The 17,630-nt window shown below is 37.6% G+C and overlaps 1 protein-coding gene across 1 annotated transcript; it reads left to right on the top strand.

Annotated features, from left to right (window-relative positions):
- Positions 1–368: 368 nt before the first annotated feature.
- Positions 369–16,748, top strand: ZCCHC8 (zinc finger CCHC-type containing 8). The gene is made up of 14 exons (XM_072143987.1): positions 369–584; positions 718–758; positions 3,106–3,177; positions 4,727–4,832; positions 6,946–7,020; positions 7,478–7,581; positions 8,405–8,470; positions 8,709–8,769; positions 9,875–10,017; positions 10,743–10,885; positions 11,502–11,620; positions 12,874–12,960; positions 13,179–13,299; positions 14,510–16,748. Exons 1-14 carry the CDS (start codon positions 408–410, stop codon positions 15,322–15,324), a joined length of 2,130 nt encoding a protein of 709 aa, XP_072000088.1. The 5' UTR covers positions 369–407; the 3' UTR covers positions 15,325–16,748.
- Positions 16,749–17,630: the final 882 nt, after the last annotated feature.

The following is a 17,630-nucleotide window of genomic DNA, read 5'->3' as shown; positions in this document are numbered from 1 at the left end:
AGTAGTGAACGTCCTGTATATAAGGTACATGTGTAGCCTGGTAGTAGTGCACGGCCTGTATATAAGGTACATGTGTAGCCTGGTAGTATTGCACGGCTTGTATATAAGGTAGAGGTTTAGGCCATTTAGTACACAGACACACATTTTACTTGCAGATGGCAGCATTCAGTGGATGCCATATATTACACTATAATTCTCATCACTCGGTTGCTTTGTATTAGCCAGTCTGGTTTCAGGGTAAAACCTGCTTTCATTTTCACCACAGACAAATAACTGCCTTCTTGTAATAAACTGCGCCTAAGGTCACGTTCCAGGGGCAAAGATGGCCGCCGCGTGCGTCACGCGTTTGACGTTCCGGTTACGTGCTATTAACTCTATGGCACGTCTGTGCGACTGGAGGTCTGAAGATGGCGGAGGTGGAGTTCGGGGATGTGGAGCTCTTTGAGCAGTTGGATGATGAGCCGGCTCCTCAGGCCGTTCATATTCGCTTTGACCAGACCGAGGACAGCGAGGTGGAAGCCAATAGCTTCCAGGAACAGCTCGCTAGGTGCGAGGAAACCATGGCCCAGCTGCGCGCAGAGAATATCCTTTCCCCAGCCTGGGAGCCCACTGCAGGCGGTGTGTGCCCTGTCCATGATATCCCGCAGCTGCGCGTGTGTGATGTGTGTGTGGCTTCTGTTTCCTGTGTCTAGTGTTTCCTTGACCCTGTGTATACATCAGGAGCTGAGGAGGAGGCTGGCCGTGCTCTCCAGACCCAGGTAGGGAATGGTGTGTAGTGTCATCTGTGCTGCCCGCGGCCTCGCTGCCTGACAGAGAGCAGCGCCCCCTGCTGGATGCTTCCGTGTATTGTTATTAGACTGATTTATAGCTCCAACTAATGGATTGAAATCCTACTCTTTCTTTGCTTGGGATTCCAAACTGCGGCCATGCATCTAACACATGATTACTCTGTAATTATAACGAGCAGTGCACCTGTGTGACATCACATGACCATGGTCGAATTCCTAAACAATAAAGCTTTCTATAGGATGACAGCAAGCAGAGGAAGCCAAAGAATTGGTGCAGAAAGTATTTTGGGAAAATGTATAACTTTTCATGATACAAACAATATTTAAAGCAAATCTGTCATGAGAAAATGGCCAAATGAACCACGACCAGTATGTTGTCAAGCAGCTGAGCAGTGTGGTGGCATCATCCAGAATATTAACTTTGAAGTGAGATGTAAGTTGCTTTTATGAACTCAAGGAGGTAGAGAGTTTAACACTGAAGTCAAGCTCTCCTTGTATCAGACGGTCTCATTCACTGTAATTGATGGTCCTGCGTTGACATCTACCAAAGTCTTTCTCCTGATGTCAATCAGTGGAGGAGGTGTTCAGAGGCAGGGAGAGCTTGACTTCAGTGTTAAACTCTCTGCCTCCTTTTACTTTATATATCAGTTAACACCTGATTTTCTTGATGATCCCACCAAGCTGGACCATGAAAGAAACATGCTGGTAATAGTTTAGCAGGCCAATTTCTTATGACAGGTTCCCTTTAAGTGTTTTTCTGACATGTGCGGCTTGCTCTGTATTTGCTCTTTATTTATTTTCAGATACAAAAATGTGTGAAAATGCTTTACACAAGTCTATGGGGACACATCAAAAATACATTGCACTCCGAGGTACATGCGATTGCAGTGTGTTTTTCAATGATCCTTTGCCATAGTAAACTTAGACCACACTCATCAGTCTTTTTTTGAGTGCAAAACGCTGTAAAAACTGATCAAAAATGTGCATGAAATACTGACTTAGTGAACAAGCAGTAACTTGAAACATATTGCCATCTGATGAAAATGTCAGTTTTTCACTGGCCAGGCTCTGCTGGAGCTATGCAATGCTTGTGTGAATTGGGTTTTATTGCTGGAACTGAACAACTCTTTTAACTTGTCTCAGACTATGCGCTCACTTTAGACATGAGCTGGTGCAGGCCGGCACTGACGTCTTTCAATGTCGCTGAGTTTCTTCTGCTCCTGCGCTTATCCCAGGAGGTTTATTACCGCTTATGTCTTCTCCTTTCTTCGCTGCATTGCACTGAAGTAGCGCTATGAATTCAGGTGCTGCTGACCACTTGACTGCCTGGTCTTAAGCGGTTAATCAGAGCTGCTTGGTCTGATCCGGAGCATTACTGCTCTGATCAAAAATATGTTTGCAGAGTTAACCAGTAGGATCCCATATTTACTGGAGCTCCCACTCCCCAAATTGGAGTGCACCACCCTGACCTCCTGTGGGAGTGACTTAGATCATAAAGCATCGCACTAGAGTTGCCATTCATGTGAAAGGCCAGTGCATCACTTTCTTAAATGCAAGCTGTCGCCACACTTTTTACACATACAGCTAGTGGTAGGTTACCGTAGAGCCCTACTAACCAACACCCTTTTAGCTGGAAATTTTTTCCCTCAGATCCCCATATAATCATCATGGGGCTCTATGGTAACCTGCCACCAGCTGAATTTGTGAAAAATGTGCCGGGTTATCTTTAAATGCTTCCGTTTCTTAAATGGGTTGTCTTGGGTGGGACTTTATTATTTCAAAGCCACATTAGGCCATAAGAAAAGAAAATATTCTAGACAAACCAACACTGATCTCCACGATCCTTCCATTAAGAGAATATAAGATATCCGTCATTGTAGTTGTGTTCTTCTTGGGTGATTTGGCAGATACTATGACACTGTCAATTGTATTTGATATTATAACACTTTTTTTTATTTTTGAAGGGTTTTTTTTTTCCCCAGCAATTTTATGTTAAATGTGTTTTTCAAAGTGGCCTTAACCCGTTGCAGAAAAGCAATCGGTGACTGAGCAGTTATGTTTCGTACTCGTTGGCTTAACGTATCGTATCACAGGAGCGTTATGTGCCAAAGAATACCAAACGTCACTGCTCAACCTCTGATTGGCTATGGCAGTCAGTTTTGCTGGGACACAAAACATATGTGCTGCATCACCCAGGGGAAATGAGGTAAGTAAGTTTCATTAATTTTTTTACAAATTTCTAAAACCCTCTTTGTTTTTTCCAATGGATTGAAACGTGAGCTCACTGGCCTGTTTTATTTTACTTTATATCTTTCAGTGGCTTGTCGCTGGAGGATACGTTTGATGGACCTCTATTACAGATCCTATTTATGAACCATGTTGTTTCAAAGTAAGTCTTATTACATATTGTATAAGTTTATTTATTTTTATCTCCATTCTAGGGAAAGGGGGTGACTTGCAATTGTATTATTCATATTTTTTTTTCTTTTTTAATCAACTTTATGAAAACCGAAAAGCATACATGTACATTTGTATTACAATATATTTAGTCACATACAATAGGATGCCTTCCGGCTTCATTTTATGATATATACATATTATAATGTTTAGTATAACCATATTTAGACAATGGTAACTTAAACTAAACATACTGCCAGATCTAATCCTTATGCTTCTGAATGTCTAAGTTTAGGGGATATCTTGTGCAAATTTACCCAAATGTTAATATCATGTTAGGTTATTTTCAATGTTAGTTGTAGAGTGGTCCTCTATCTCAGACTGCACCCAAGCCTTATAGTAGATAGATGCGATCCACAATTCCCATTTTTTATAAAATAATTTTAGGTGTTCCCTCAGTGTAGGCTAATAGTCTCTCCAGGACACAATTATTGTTTACTCTACTGGATAGTTCAGCAAAGGATGGTATGCCTTTAGACTTCCCCAGTGAGGCTATGAGCGTGATAGCCATAGTGGTTATGTGAAATATTACTGTCCTCTCTTTAGGAAGCATTTCTTCCAAACCTACTCCCAGCAAAGTTAAAGCTGGGTCTAGTTTGACTGTTTTTTTTTTTTAAAGATTCCTCCCATCATTGATTCTATTTGGGTCCAGAACCCTTGGAAGGGCATGACCAGAAAATATGTATTATCGTGCCTCGTTCTTTACAACATCGCCAACACTTTGCCAAAGTATTTGGATAGATTTTGGATAGTCTATCTGGTGTATAATGCCATCTATATAGGACTTTCCTTCGGGTTTCCATATGCGTTGCGCACTTAGTGTTTTTACAATTTGTAAGCCTGCTTTCCATGAATCTCTATTTATGGGTAGTTGTAAATCGTTTTCCTATTTCTCAAGGCAAGAGTTTATTGGATTCTCTCTCTTAGAGAGTATGGCTTTATATGCTAAACTGATCCCTTTAGATAATTTGGTGTGTAAAAATGTCATATTGAACAGTTTTGTATTGTCTAATGGTGTTTTCAGTACATTAAACAAGAAATGTCTTATTACTTATTGCAGGAGCATTAATCTTGGGTTGCAGTGTTATATAAGTTATGTAATGCAATGTATACACAGTAAAAATGCAAAGCTTCATATTTCACTAGAAATAGGCCAGTTTCTCTTGGTGAGGGTTACTCCACAACTCACACCCCAAGGTAAAATGTGGAGCAGTATCTGATATTATGCAAATTTGTGCTACTGATGTGCATCACAAAGTAGTGTGAGAGATGCGTAGAAAAAAAAATTGGGAAATCTTAAAACTTTTCACATTTGAAAATAAAGAATAACAATGATGATCCCTCATTGAGGTTGAGGGGAATTTGCAGGCAGAGTTTAGTGAGGTTGATCTGAGACATAAGTTTACTGGAATAGACGAAGAGAAAGCGGGGTTATATAAAAAAAAAAAATAACTTATGAGGTTTCCTTTTTTTTTTTAAAGGCAGTATCATCAAGAAATTGAAGATTTTGTTTCAAGCCTTGTCCATAAGTATGAAGAAGAAAAGAAAGCTAACCCCGAAAAGTCAACTTTTAATATTAAGCCTCAGGTAATTCTTACCCCTTACCAACATTTGACGTAAGTGTGTAAGTAGTACTGCATGGCGGGAGGTGTGTTCCTGCATTATTCAGTACTATTACATCAAGCTTCTGTCACCGATGCCAGAAGAGCAGGTGTCAGCTGTATATTACAGCTGACAACTGTCTGTAGCTCCTGTGATTGGAGTTTCCTCCACACAAGACTATGCAAGGGTCTTCTAATTTGTTTTGCTTGTTCAAGCCAACTTGTAAAAAGAAAAAAGTTTGTCTCACACACACAAACATTCCTTATACACAACTAATAAAGTTAAAAAAAAAACACATTCGCCAAAAAAACCTACATATTTGGTCAGTAAAATTGTAATATATAAATGAGGTATCACTGTAATGGTAGAGATCTATAGAATAATCTATTATGTTTGTGATACAGTGTACGGCCCCAAAAAATACAGGAACAGAAACCAGAATTTAAGATTTTCTTTTCCTCCATGCATTCAAGAGTTAATAAAATGTAATCAATAAGCTAATGACCCATTAAAATGAAGTATTTGTAAAGTGCATCTAATGTTGCAGAAAATAAGCCCTTATATGTCCAAATTGCCAAAAAAATAAATTGTATAGCCAATGAAAAGTGACAATTCAATACCATGGTGTGTGCCCATGCAGCAGGTTACCACCACATAAGGGCTATTGTTACACTGAGGAGAAATTGGGTATCAAACTTTATGGAGCGTTTTGGTATTTTATCCACTATAAATGTGTACATTTTTGAACAACGCATTCATTTAGCTAAATGTACATGATTTAGTTTTAACCCCTGTGAAACAACTAAAGGATAAATAAACTTCATAAAAGTTGTTTTAAAAACGTAAAGTGGTGCAGTTTTTATAATGGAGGAATTTATGGGGTTTTAATATTATTTAGGCCTCTAAAAGTGGCTTCAAATCTGAGCAGGTCCCCTCCAAAACCATGATTTTGTGTTTTGTTGTTTTTTTAATGAAAATGTGAAAAATCTTACCTAAAGTTCAAAGCCCCCATAACATCCTACAAAAACGAGATGCATAAAAAACCGTGGAGACATAAAGCAGACATTTGGTTAGGTTTTTTTTTACTGTTATGATTGTGTGGAAAAAGTAGAACTTTTTGAAAATGGAGAATAAACCAAATAAACCCAAAACATACCACCAAAATGCTGCAACTATCATGAAGTACAAAGTGTCACGAGAAAACAATATTAATATCACTTGGATATATTGAAGCTTTCCACAGTTATAACCACTTATAGTGACACAGCAGTTTTTGAAAAAATGGGTGAAAAGTGGCTTTGGTAGCAAGGAGTTAACCTGTTAAACCACTAGTGCTCCTCATGTAGGGTATGAAATGTTCAAGACATAGTTGTAATTTTAAGTCGGGGATAAAAATCCAATACTTTTTTTTTTTTTTTTTTTTGGGGGGTGTTTTTTTTTTTTTTTTTTTTTTTGTCCATCTCCAGTTATGTGGATGATCGAACCACAACCCAATCATGTACCCTCCAAGTTGAGTTGTTTTTTTTTGACACCATGTTTCTAGATACTTTACAACTGAAGATGGGGATGTCTGAATTCAATCAACCCCTGCAGTAGATTTGACTCCTCTCAAGCAAAAATGACTCTTGTCTGTTCATTTTCACATTCCTTTGGATGATATTTTTTTTCAGAAAACAAAGTTCTTGTGTCATATCAAAGTTGCAGTAGAAAATGTTTTATTTACAGCTCTCCATATTTACATTAAACAGAGGATATCTCTGGTTTTCTTTCACCTTGTAAAAAAATTCTCCTTTTTAATAGGTCACCAAAATTTGACCTTAACATTTAGTTATCAATTACAGTCACAAGTAGGGTTAAAATGAGGTTTTCATTTGGGCCCTTTAAGGGCATTTCAGCCGTAGAAATTTGCCCTGTATAGGGAAAGGGACAATTTACGCATATCCTCACTTATGACTAGACTTGTAACAACTGTTACTTATGAGGTAATCATGGAACTGGGTCAATAAAAATGTATCTAAATTTAAATAAATATTTTTAGTATATAGGAAGTAATTTTGGTATTGTACTTACCCAGTTGGATATTTTTTATTTTAATCAGCCGTCAAGTATATCATTGGAAACCAGCGATGACTCCAGTGTGAATGTGATTAAGAAAATCAAGGAAGCGTTTAGTGTAAGTCTAAAAAAAGGAATAACTATTGATGTGAATTGATAGGATACAGATTCTCCGGTCCCCTTGCACACAACCATATTGGGGGCTGTGAACTGACCACACAATTTGTTGCCGGATCTGGGCCCCCATAGCGGACACCATGACTGAGCTGGGTGGCTGTGCTTCAAATTGTAGAGTCCTGTTTTGGGGCAGGTTGGCTTTTCAGTTTTAAATGGTGAGGGGTCCACTGACACCCCCTTATCTTATTTTTCCCGCCTGGCTGTGTGCTTCACCTGAGTTGTATGTATGAAGCCTTAAAGTGAGAAAAGACTAAGTAGCCTAATTTGATACAATGTTGTTCCAGGAATCTACAGGTAGTGTCAGAAGCGAACAATCATCTTATAAAATGCAGTGTTAATGCCAAAAAAACAAGTGTTGCTGATTTAATAACTTGGTTTTCACCCTTTTTTTATTGCAGGTTGTAGGAAGTGTTCTGTATTTTACTAATTTTTGCCTTGACAAGCTTGGGCAGCCCCTTCTGAATGAGAACCCGCAATTAACTGATGGATGGGAGGTACCAAAGTATCCTAAACTGAAGCTGCATTTTCAGTGGTTATCCCTTTGTCCCATCCAGCTACACTTCTGCTTTACACCTGGTGGCTCATACATATAGTGTTTTGTGAGGTGCATATAGGATTTGCATGTGGTGGTCTGTAACTTGTCATAGTTTTGCAATATTTTTTACAGAAAGAAATCCATTACAGAAATGTGGTAAAATAGGCGGTTACTAATAAGTTGTATGTTGTACAATCTCTTCACCTTTACAGAGTCTACACTTTCAAATTATGGTAAAAGACATAGTTAAAAATGCAGAGTCCAGATAAAGGTCCAGTTCCCAAATAAATAAATATATATATATATTTTTTTTTTTTTAATTTTATTTTACTGTCCATATCTCTGGTTTTGTAGCGCACACAAAGCCATAAGACTGATACAGTTTGGCAGATGAAATTTGCATCTTTGATAGAACACCAGAAGAGACATGCTAACTGAGCCCTGCAGATCTTGTTGTTTTTATTTTCTGAGCATTACACAGTAGTGTAGTACCTTCATACACACAAGTGAATTTTCAAGTTAAACTTGAAAACTTCTGCTTTTATAGAGGTGGTCACACTTGCGAATTCTAAATTAATCACGTGTATTTGATGAGCTGCACCTGCTCCATTGCCTACTCCCATAGTCACAGGACTACCTGGTTTTACAACGAATTGAAAACCTTTTTAGATGACATTTTCCGTATAACAAGGATTAGTATAGTTATGTGGCGTTGTAGGGTTTACTGCATTATTTGTTTTATTGGAGTGGTTGTATCAAGATATGAAACCCTTAATATATTCTAATGAAGATATCAACAAGTTTTTGGTCAGATTTTGTCTCTTGATGGCCAAGAAGTACAAGTAAAAGCAAAAAGGTTTGTATGCATTTTTTTTCTGTCTCAATAAGTTTTGCTTATTTACATTTTTGCTTTCAGTATTTTATTATATGCATATAAAATTAATTAAAATAAATTATTAGAAACTTGTTAGATGGTGTGTGTGTGTCCAAAACTAAATCTGTTTAGCCTATGCATCATTAAATATAAAACATAGGGCAAAAGTCACTAAAACAGTATGAAGAGATTTATGTGGGACTATGTGTGTGTGTTTTAGACCTAAACCATGCTGCTTCAATTGTGGTTCAGAGGAGCATCAACTAAAGGACTGTCCTAAGGTTAGTTTTTTTTGTTGTTGTTTTGTTTTACATGTAAAGGTATTTGCAGATATTCATGATACTTGATTCTTCCACACACTTTATTATTAAACATTTAAACAACTCTTTACAAAGAAAAACTTTTGCAAGTTTTCTTAACTTTTTCCAAACGCTATGGTGGAAAGTGACCAAATAAATCATTATTTTACTTCACTCTCAAACCATAGGGAAAATTTATCATAGGTAAATTGGTGCACAGTTAGACTATACAGTCATAAGCTGCACCAGATTTATTTCAAGCGTCTGGTGGAAGGTAGAACTGGCATATTATAGAGGACCTGTCGCCAGAATGTTGCCACCATAACTAGCGATACCTGCTGATAAAGGGTTACAAGCCCTCCATCTGATGCCAGATAATACAAGATAAAAGGTGATTTATGTGGATGTAAGCGAAACCATTTTTAGCTAAAAGAAGGGTGTCAGTTAATGGAGCTTTATAGGAACCTGTCACTGGCTGCATATGTGTAAATGTGGTGACAGGTTCCCTTTTTAAGGCTGTCTATTTGTGCTTTGCACCGTCTATTAGTGGGCTTTAATGCCAGAAAACTGTGGCAAAATTCTGGTGCGCTAGCATTATTTTTGGCGCACTAACTTTTTCCTGCTAAGCCATGTTCCCTTTGGTAGTATTAGTCATGACCTTGTCTACGAAGTGTAAATTGCTGCATTCAAGTGTTTGGCTGACCGGGACCAGACAAAGTTGACGCTGGTTAGGTGCTTTACATTGGTACCGGCATACCTAATGGTGAAGTATAATGGATGGGATTGAGATAAATCCATTACATAATGCTGTGTGAAAATATGCGCTGTCGATATTGAATCTGCAGCATCGTTTGAGGTAGAAAAATATGGGGTAGGATTCTGCCAAGGTAAAAAAGTCATTCATTCAAGGAGGTTTTTGGCCCTTACCCATATCCCTGTGGTCTGGATAGTTTGTGTGAAAATAACAACCAATATGTAAGTGTTATATCTACATTCAAGAGTTACAAGTTAAACATTTATTTTGTGTGTGTGTGAGGCCGACCTGTTACACGTTCAGGTTGTTTAACCCCTCTTTAATATATTTTAGCCTCGTGATCTTGTGCATATTGGCATGAAAAGAAAAGAGTTTATGGATTCTTGTGCTGAATCTGGTAACCAGAACTACCAGCAGCGTTATCATGCAGAAGAAGTGGCAGAGAGATTTGGAAAGTTTAAACCTGGAATTATTAGGTTTGTTATTGGGCCTCTTCTTCTTGAACTGTATTTACACGATGATTGACTGTGATATGACAAAACGTAGCCCAGTGCAGTAGTTTGCTTTGTTAGGCCCATGGATGAAGCGGACATGTTATCAGCAGCACATAGACATTGTGGACCAACAAGCTGGGTGACTTGATTCATGATCAAACTTCAACTATTCAACTATATTTAAAAAAAAAATAGAGATTTCACATAGACTAGAGGAATTACACATATGCTAAACTGAATAATATAGAACCATGTGTCAGAGTTCCTCTAGCACTAAGCCGGTGCTGTATATCAAAACAAAGGGGCAGAGGTTTCTGATTCCCATTATTGAGAGGGGCCCTGCATTCGGACCTTCAGTCCCAAGGTTAAATCCATTAATACTACTGTAGTTAAATAACTTGTGATTTGTGGGGATCCCAGCAGTAATACCACCAGTGATCAGACAAGAAAGTAGTCCCTATGAGAATGAATTTATAGTTTTGGTAGCACATTGCCCTCCCATTCATTTCTTTGGACTGCCAGCGATGGCCAACTTCTGGTGCTCTCCCTTTTCTGGCGGTTCTATAGAAATGAATAGAGCGACACTTGGCCTGTGTAACAATCTCTCAATTCACATTCACTCCAGTTTCTGTGATCAATGGCGATAACAGCAGACATCCCCCATCTTAAATCTTATTTTCTTCATGTTAATTTACTGTTCTGCATAGTGAGGAGCTTCAAGAGGCCCTGGGAATTTCTGACAGACATCTTCCTCCATTTATATATCGAATGCGTGAACTGGGCTACCCACCAGGTTGGCTAAAAGACGCTGAACTGGAGAATTCGGGGCTATCTCTCTATGATGGCAAAGGTACACAGTCATGCAAGCTATATCCATTATGGATTATAATACATTATTTGTTTTATATTCTTTCCACTTTCCAAAAACCATGTCGTGGTTTTTTAATCTTCATGTAAAGAACTGTGTGACTGCTTATTGTCTGGAAGAAATTTTCCTTCTGTTGAAGAAATTTTTCTTGAGACTCCATATAATCTTCTGGGAAGCTGGAGAAAATAATCCAAATGCAACACACTAATGAAAATAAGACACAGTTGCGCCATTTTTTAGCGGACTTGAATTGATTGTCATTGATAACATTTTGTGAACTGAAAACCCTTTATATCAAATCTTTGTGGTTGGCAAAATTGGACTTTTGTAATTTTTCAAGAAGCTAATTCTCTTAGACTCTCATCCTCCCGGCATGCTTTAAACTGTGCCTTCAATCGCCAATATAGCGTTAAGTTGCGGCAAAGTAGGTATTCTAATGACCATGTAGAGCTATGCGTTAAGTGTAGGCATCAGCCTGTGGTCTCGCATATCTGTCATTCCTTGTTTACTGGTGTGTTTACTTTCTGTATAACTCAGTTTTCATGTATTCATTTAAACTATTTAAAACCTTTAATAATAAGCATGTTTTGCTTTGTAGATGCCAGTGATGGGGAGATTGAAGAGGCAAATCCAAAGGGAAAACAAGTATCTTATGATATTTCTAAACTAATCGGCTTTCCGGGATTTAATATACCACCGCCACCCGGGGTTTCAGATGTGAGTGTTTTCCCTCTGCAATTTTTTTTTCTTTCAGGTTTCTTCCCCTAATCTTCAGTCAATGAATAAAATCAACTTTTGTTTCAGGCCCCTTACAAGGTTTTTTGCCTAGATTAATCTGTGGATTAATGCCACTCAGCTTGATGTTAGAAAAACCTATAAAACTATATGTTCATGTCCTGTGTGCACATAACCCATGCAGATGGCACATGTATGACATCTGTCATGACATTTTTTTTATTTTTTAAATCTTATCATGTTTATTATTTGCAGCGACACATTTTCCATTTACAATGATTAGAACAGAACTTGACAACACCTTCCCAGTTCCTAACAGTTTGACAAGGCAGTTTAAAGGTTGACAACTGTCGTGACTTTTATACATGTGCACCTAGGACATGCACTTAGACTAACATTTGGTGTCATATAATGAGGTGGAAAAGAACGAGTAATATCTACTGTTAGTTGATGCAAAAAAATTTTGCATCAAATTTTGCTAATTTTTATTTGCAGAACTAGACTCATTCACTGTAAATTTAAGAGTGGATATTTCCTGTTCTGTTTCACATATAAACACAATCCTGATTTTAAAGGAGAGATTCTCCAGGATTTTGTTTCTAGGTGCCAGGGTTCAGGAACTGTGACCGTTTGAAGTGAGCCCCCTCTAGCCTGAAAGCTGAAGGCAGAAAGTAAATGAAGCTGCAGAAGTAAAAATACATGCACACTCTGTCTACTAATCTTATTCAAAAATTGAATTAATAAAATTGGTCTCATTTCATGCGGGATAAAACAAAGTAAAAATTGTTATGTAAAGTGATTTGAAAGATATGGTAATTTAAATAAGAGAAGAACAGAGTTGCAAAAATTGACTTGGGTTTAAACTGCAGAAAACTGACAAATTATCTGCTTTACATTGTTTATGCAGCATATAAATTACAGTTTGAGATGGTGACATGGGCACATTCTAGTAGTCAGTAGTTTTACAGAATAGTAGCCCCACATTTCAGGGTTTTACAAGGTTATAGCAAAGGTGTGAGCCTGCAGGCAGGTAGACAGTCTGACCTAACTTTTAATAACCTATAGAAATTATGAAAGAATAGTTCTCTTGGTATCCAGTGAAGAAAACAGATTATCAGTGTTTTGTAATATGTTCCTTCAGAAAAAGAATACTATACGAGTATTTTTATATTTGTATAATATATTCTACATGCTAATGTTATGTGATAAATAAAATTTCTGAATATCTATTTCAGGATTGGAGAAGTTTTGGGTCAATCCCAATGCAAACGGCACACCAGAAAGACATGTTTGCCTATTATCTGTCTTCTAATTTTCCTGACGTAGGTATTAATATGAGCTTCCATCAGTATAGTGATGGTGCACTGTGTAAGCATTTTTCTTGTTCCGCCATAACATGTTCTTCTGCTTAATCACCAGTCTGATCTAATGTTATGATTATCTATATATAATATATATTAAAATGTTTTTATTTTTTTAATTTGTTTAGCTTTGTAATTGTGACAGAGGAAATCATATTAAAGTATATTTTTAATCACAGCCAAAAGAAATTGAAGCCCAGAAAAGATCATCTTCGTCTTCATCAAGCTCTACGAGAAAAAGACAAAAGATATCTGGAAATGGCCACGGTCATTCACCTGTGGATATGGATGTAGCATCTGGTACGAGCGACACCTATGAAACTTTTTTTTTTCTTTTCTTTCTTCTCTATCCTCAGGGGTAAAGGGAGAGGAGTCAGTATCATGTACAATTTTCTTGGATTTCATTATATACACCATAGTCACTATATACAGAACACTTTATGCTTGTTTCTCCATCCCTATAGAGGAATGTAAGGGTAAAATACATTGAAAACATACAGTCAGAGCATGCTGCATTCCTAACCCATCAACTTCTGGGTCACCAATAAACTAAACAACTGCTGTTGTGAGTAAAGTTTCCTGCATGATAAGCGTGGCTTTCTTGGGAAAATCTGTGGCATGAATGCTGACAGATCTTTTCAAACGGTCATTTATGGGCACTCAATTGCCCTGTTACAGATGTATCAGGGCTACTGTAAAAAGGGGCAAGAAAGGATGCACGTGACCTTTGGATCCAGTGCCATGGTGCACTACAATTGTCATTTGTGTATAAGAAATATCCCTGCATTTAGATCAGATTTTTGCTTATAATGCAGAGCACAAGGCCATATGTTTTACTTACTCAAAAAGCTGATTTAGTGGAAGTAAAAATCCCATAGGAACTTAGGTTCCCTTACTGCAGCCATTCTGGGACAGGTGTGGGTTTTTTTTTTTTTGGGTTTTTTTTTTTTTGGTCATTGCACAATCATTAGTGTTGTAAAATTGCTATCCCTATTGATACTAGAATTCCATAAATCTCTGTTATGCAATTAATAAAACAATACTAATACTTTTTATATATTACAATGATTAAATGTCTTAAATGTAATTATTATTTTCTGGAATTGAAACCCGGCAATCTTGGTATGAAGAGGAACCTGGAAATAACGTGGCCTCAGGATTGTCCTTGCCCTTCTCTAGCAGGCGTTATGTGACATCCTGCTATAAATACAATGATCCAAGGTTACCTTTGGATGCTTCATTAAGTTGTGATTATCCAGTGTGTAGAATAAAACTTGCAAGTAACCAGCATATTTAGGAGATGCAAAATTGGATTAGAAAATTAGATGCAAATATCTTGCCAAGCGATGGCACCACACCTATATTGTATGACTGCCTCATACATCACTTGATCCATTTATATAAGGATTTAATATAGTGGCAGAGAATTAACAAAAGCAAAAAAACATTTTTACCTAAATTTTTTGTATCATAATGTCTAAATCTCTATGGCTTTATTTTTCTTCCCTAGATTTGGATGGGTCTTATTCCTCACCTTCACGTAGGTTTAAGTTTCAGCCACCTCTTCCCCCTGGGTCTCCACATGGTACTCCACCCCCACTGCCTCGTGGAACCCCGCCTTCAACTCCTCCAAACTTCATCCCACCTCCTCCCCCCACACCAACACCCCCACCACTTCCAAAAGGAACACCTCCACCTACTCCTTCAAGAGGCTCCCCTCAATCTCAGTCAAGGTATGGTATTCCTTCACAACCCAAAGTTGATTCTATGGATGAAGACACTTTGACTTTGGAAGAGCTGGAAGAACAACACCGTTTAATCTGGGCAGCTCTGGAAAATACAGAAAGCACTAACAGTGATTCAGATGTTCATACACCATTAAATGGCGACTCCGTTTCCTCTTCTCCAAGCAGAGCTGAAATGGACATAGTCGCAGAAGGAAAGGTTTCTTGCCAAAATATTAAAGAGTCCAAAAATTCTGATTCCCCAACTGAGCTAGAAGAATCTGAAAGTGTCCCTCTGACTACTGAAGAGGAAGAACCAAATGGGAATGCTGATGTCAAGGAGATGGTTGTTGAAGAGCCCAATGACACTAATGATGAGATCAAGACGACTTGTGATGAAACGGAGGATCATACAGAAGAGGCTGCATGTGTTGATGAGTCACCATCTAGCAGTAGAATTCCAAACAGGAGTAAGTTTGCAGAAGGTATTACGCCATTTGAATTTGAAAACATGTCCGAGTCAACGGGGGTTTACCTACGTCTTCGAAGCGTCTTGAAAAATTCTCCAAGGAACCAGCAAAAAAATAAAAAGGAGGCATAATTCTTATGTGAGGACTGTAAGTGTTTTCTTTTTAATTGGGAATATTTGTATGACCCTTTCTGATTGCCTAGTTTATTAGAAGAGCATTTACAGATGTACAGCAGGTTATATATGCATTTGATCAGCTTCATTACTGATGAGTATTAAGAAAACCGCTGCCAGTTGGTTCGGTTATGTTCTTAAAAGGGAACTTGTCGTTAGGTTTTCACCGTTAAACCTAATGACAAGTTCCCTCGAAGTCTTCATACTGTACCTAATATTTATTTTATTGTATAAAAATCTGTCATAGGTTTAGCCAAAATTACTTTTCTAAGTTTCTGCACCATGCCAGTTGACTCATGTTTTTTCTTTAGCCTTGTCGCTGTGTGACACATCTTGACTCCCTCATTCCCTACTCCTTGTAGGGAGTTTCTCTTCAGAAAGTCACATGTAGCTGACCTCTCCCAACTTCTTCATTTCCCCCCTTCCTTAGGAATTCTCTTCAGCCACTAGCACACAGAACATTTTTTTTCAACCCCACCGCCCTCTCCTGAGGGAGCTGAATAGTCGCAGAGTGACTCTGCTGAAGGTAAATGACTCAGGAAGTCTCCTGGCAAGGTTCCATTAACTTTTCTGTTTTTGATTTTTTTTTTTATTTTTTTTTTTTTTTTTTGGCTACATTTGAGGATTTTGATAGACAAAAAGCATGGTGCACAGTATGAAGACCTCTGTGGAAACCTGTCATTTGGGTTTAATGGTGAAACCCTGGTGCCGGATTTCCTTTAAGTATTGATTTTTGTCAAGGCAAAGGGTATAAAACCTATATTTCCTGAATCATATTTTCATTGTATTTTGATTTTTCTTAAAGAGAAGACTTTATTGTTCTGAATTTGAATTACATGTTATAAATTTTAATTGTTACTTTTAGTTAGTGTCTTATGTGTTTTGAAAAATTTTCTTTTCCAGACTAAAGCCATTTTAAGTTTTAAAGTCAACTTTTATGTGAAATTTCCCATTTAATATTAAATTTAAACCACTGCATAAAACATTGAAAAAACAAAATGTCACTGTCTAGTGGCAATTGATGGGTGGGAATGTTGGATTGGAAGCAATACAGTTTTTGTATAAACAAATTTTCATTTTAGCTTTTTCATGCGGGTAGGGTGGATTTTATTTTTTTTGTACACTTATTTTACAATGTATTGTTGAGATTTAACAGATCTGTTTAATATATTGAATGTTTTTAAACTATCCTAGAACTTTTACTACTTAGTTTACCAAATTGGCAAAATTAATCAGAAGTTAACTGTTCCACTTGTGTTTTTTATAAAATAAAATGTTTAAGTTTTTACTTGCCACCGTTACCTTTTTCTAAGACCATTTCAAAACTTGCTGTGAACCCATCACTAAATACAGAGGTTTAATAAATGGGGTTTCTAAAAATGCCTTGTATTGTCTGTAGACTTTTTTTGTGTATTGGACCAGGCTACATCAGCCTGCAATATAATCAGCGTTTTTATTTAAATGTGTCTATCCATGAACTACACTTGTGACATATTCCTACAAACTGCAACTATCTCTAAAAGTTAACCCTTGACTCCATGTATTGCAGCTCCTGCATACAAGTGAGCTACCCTGTTTTTGTAAATCCCATTGCAGTGACAAAAGGTTTTTCAAAGGGTGCTTTTCCCAAAACCAGCTGTGGCTCACAATGGGAGAGACATTATATGGGACTAATCCCATTTTTGTTTTGTTTGTTTGTTTTTTTTCATCCACTTCTGGTTTTGATTTAAGACCTTCATGAAATTGCCTAAATTCTAAGTCAAACATTGAAAATATTACAATCAATAAGGAAAGAATAATTTAACCCCTTCCCAGCACATGGAGAGGGCTCACGGGCCGAGCCCTCTCCATAGCCGGTAAGTCTTTGCTGCACACTGCAGCAAAGACTTACTGGTACCACCCGTAAGCACCGATCGTGGGTGTTTTCCTGACGTTCGTCGCTGGCAATGCTGGCTCCACCATCATGCAGCGGATCGTTGTTCCCTGTGACGTCATCAGGGAGTGGCGATCTGTCGCCATGACAGCATCGGGTCTTCCAAAGTAGTATGGCAGTATATGATAGGATCAAAGTACCCTAGGGAGTCTGAAAAATGGTAAAAATAAGTTAAAAAAATATATATATTTCAAATCGCCCCCCTTTCCCTAGAACTGATAAAAATATTAATAAACAGTAAAAATCATAAACACATTAGGTATCGCCACGTCCGAAAATGCCCGCTCTATCAAAATATAATAATGGTTTTTCACTGCGTTTAACCCCTTAA

The sequence above is a fragment of the Engystomops pustulosus genome, chromosome 1, assembly GCF_040894005.1.
Source record: "Engystomops pustulosus chromosome 1, aEngPut4.maternal, whole genome shotgun sequence".
NCBI classification, from domain to species: domain Eukaryota; kingdom Metazoa; phylum Chordata; class Amphibia; order Anura; family Leptodactylidae; genus Engystomops; species Engystomops pustulosus.
Note: the sequence above shows the minus strand (reverse complement) of the source record. Positions and strands in the feature narration are given on the sequence as shown.

Coding starts and splice junctions, on each gene's coding strand:
- ZCCHC8 (XM_072143987.1), top strand. CDS start 408: ATGGCGGAGGTGGAGTTCGGGGATGTGGAGCTCTTTGAGCAGTTGGAT. Junction 4,833..6,945: donor CTTTTAATATTAAGCCTCAG/GTAATTCTTACC, acceptor TATTTTAATCAG/CCGTCAAGTATATCATTGGA. Junction 12,961..13,178: donor TGTCTTCTAATTTTCCTGAC/GTAGGTATTAAT, acceptor TTTTAATCACAG/CCAAAAGAAATTGAAGCCCA.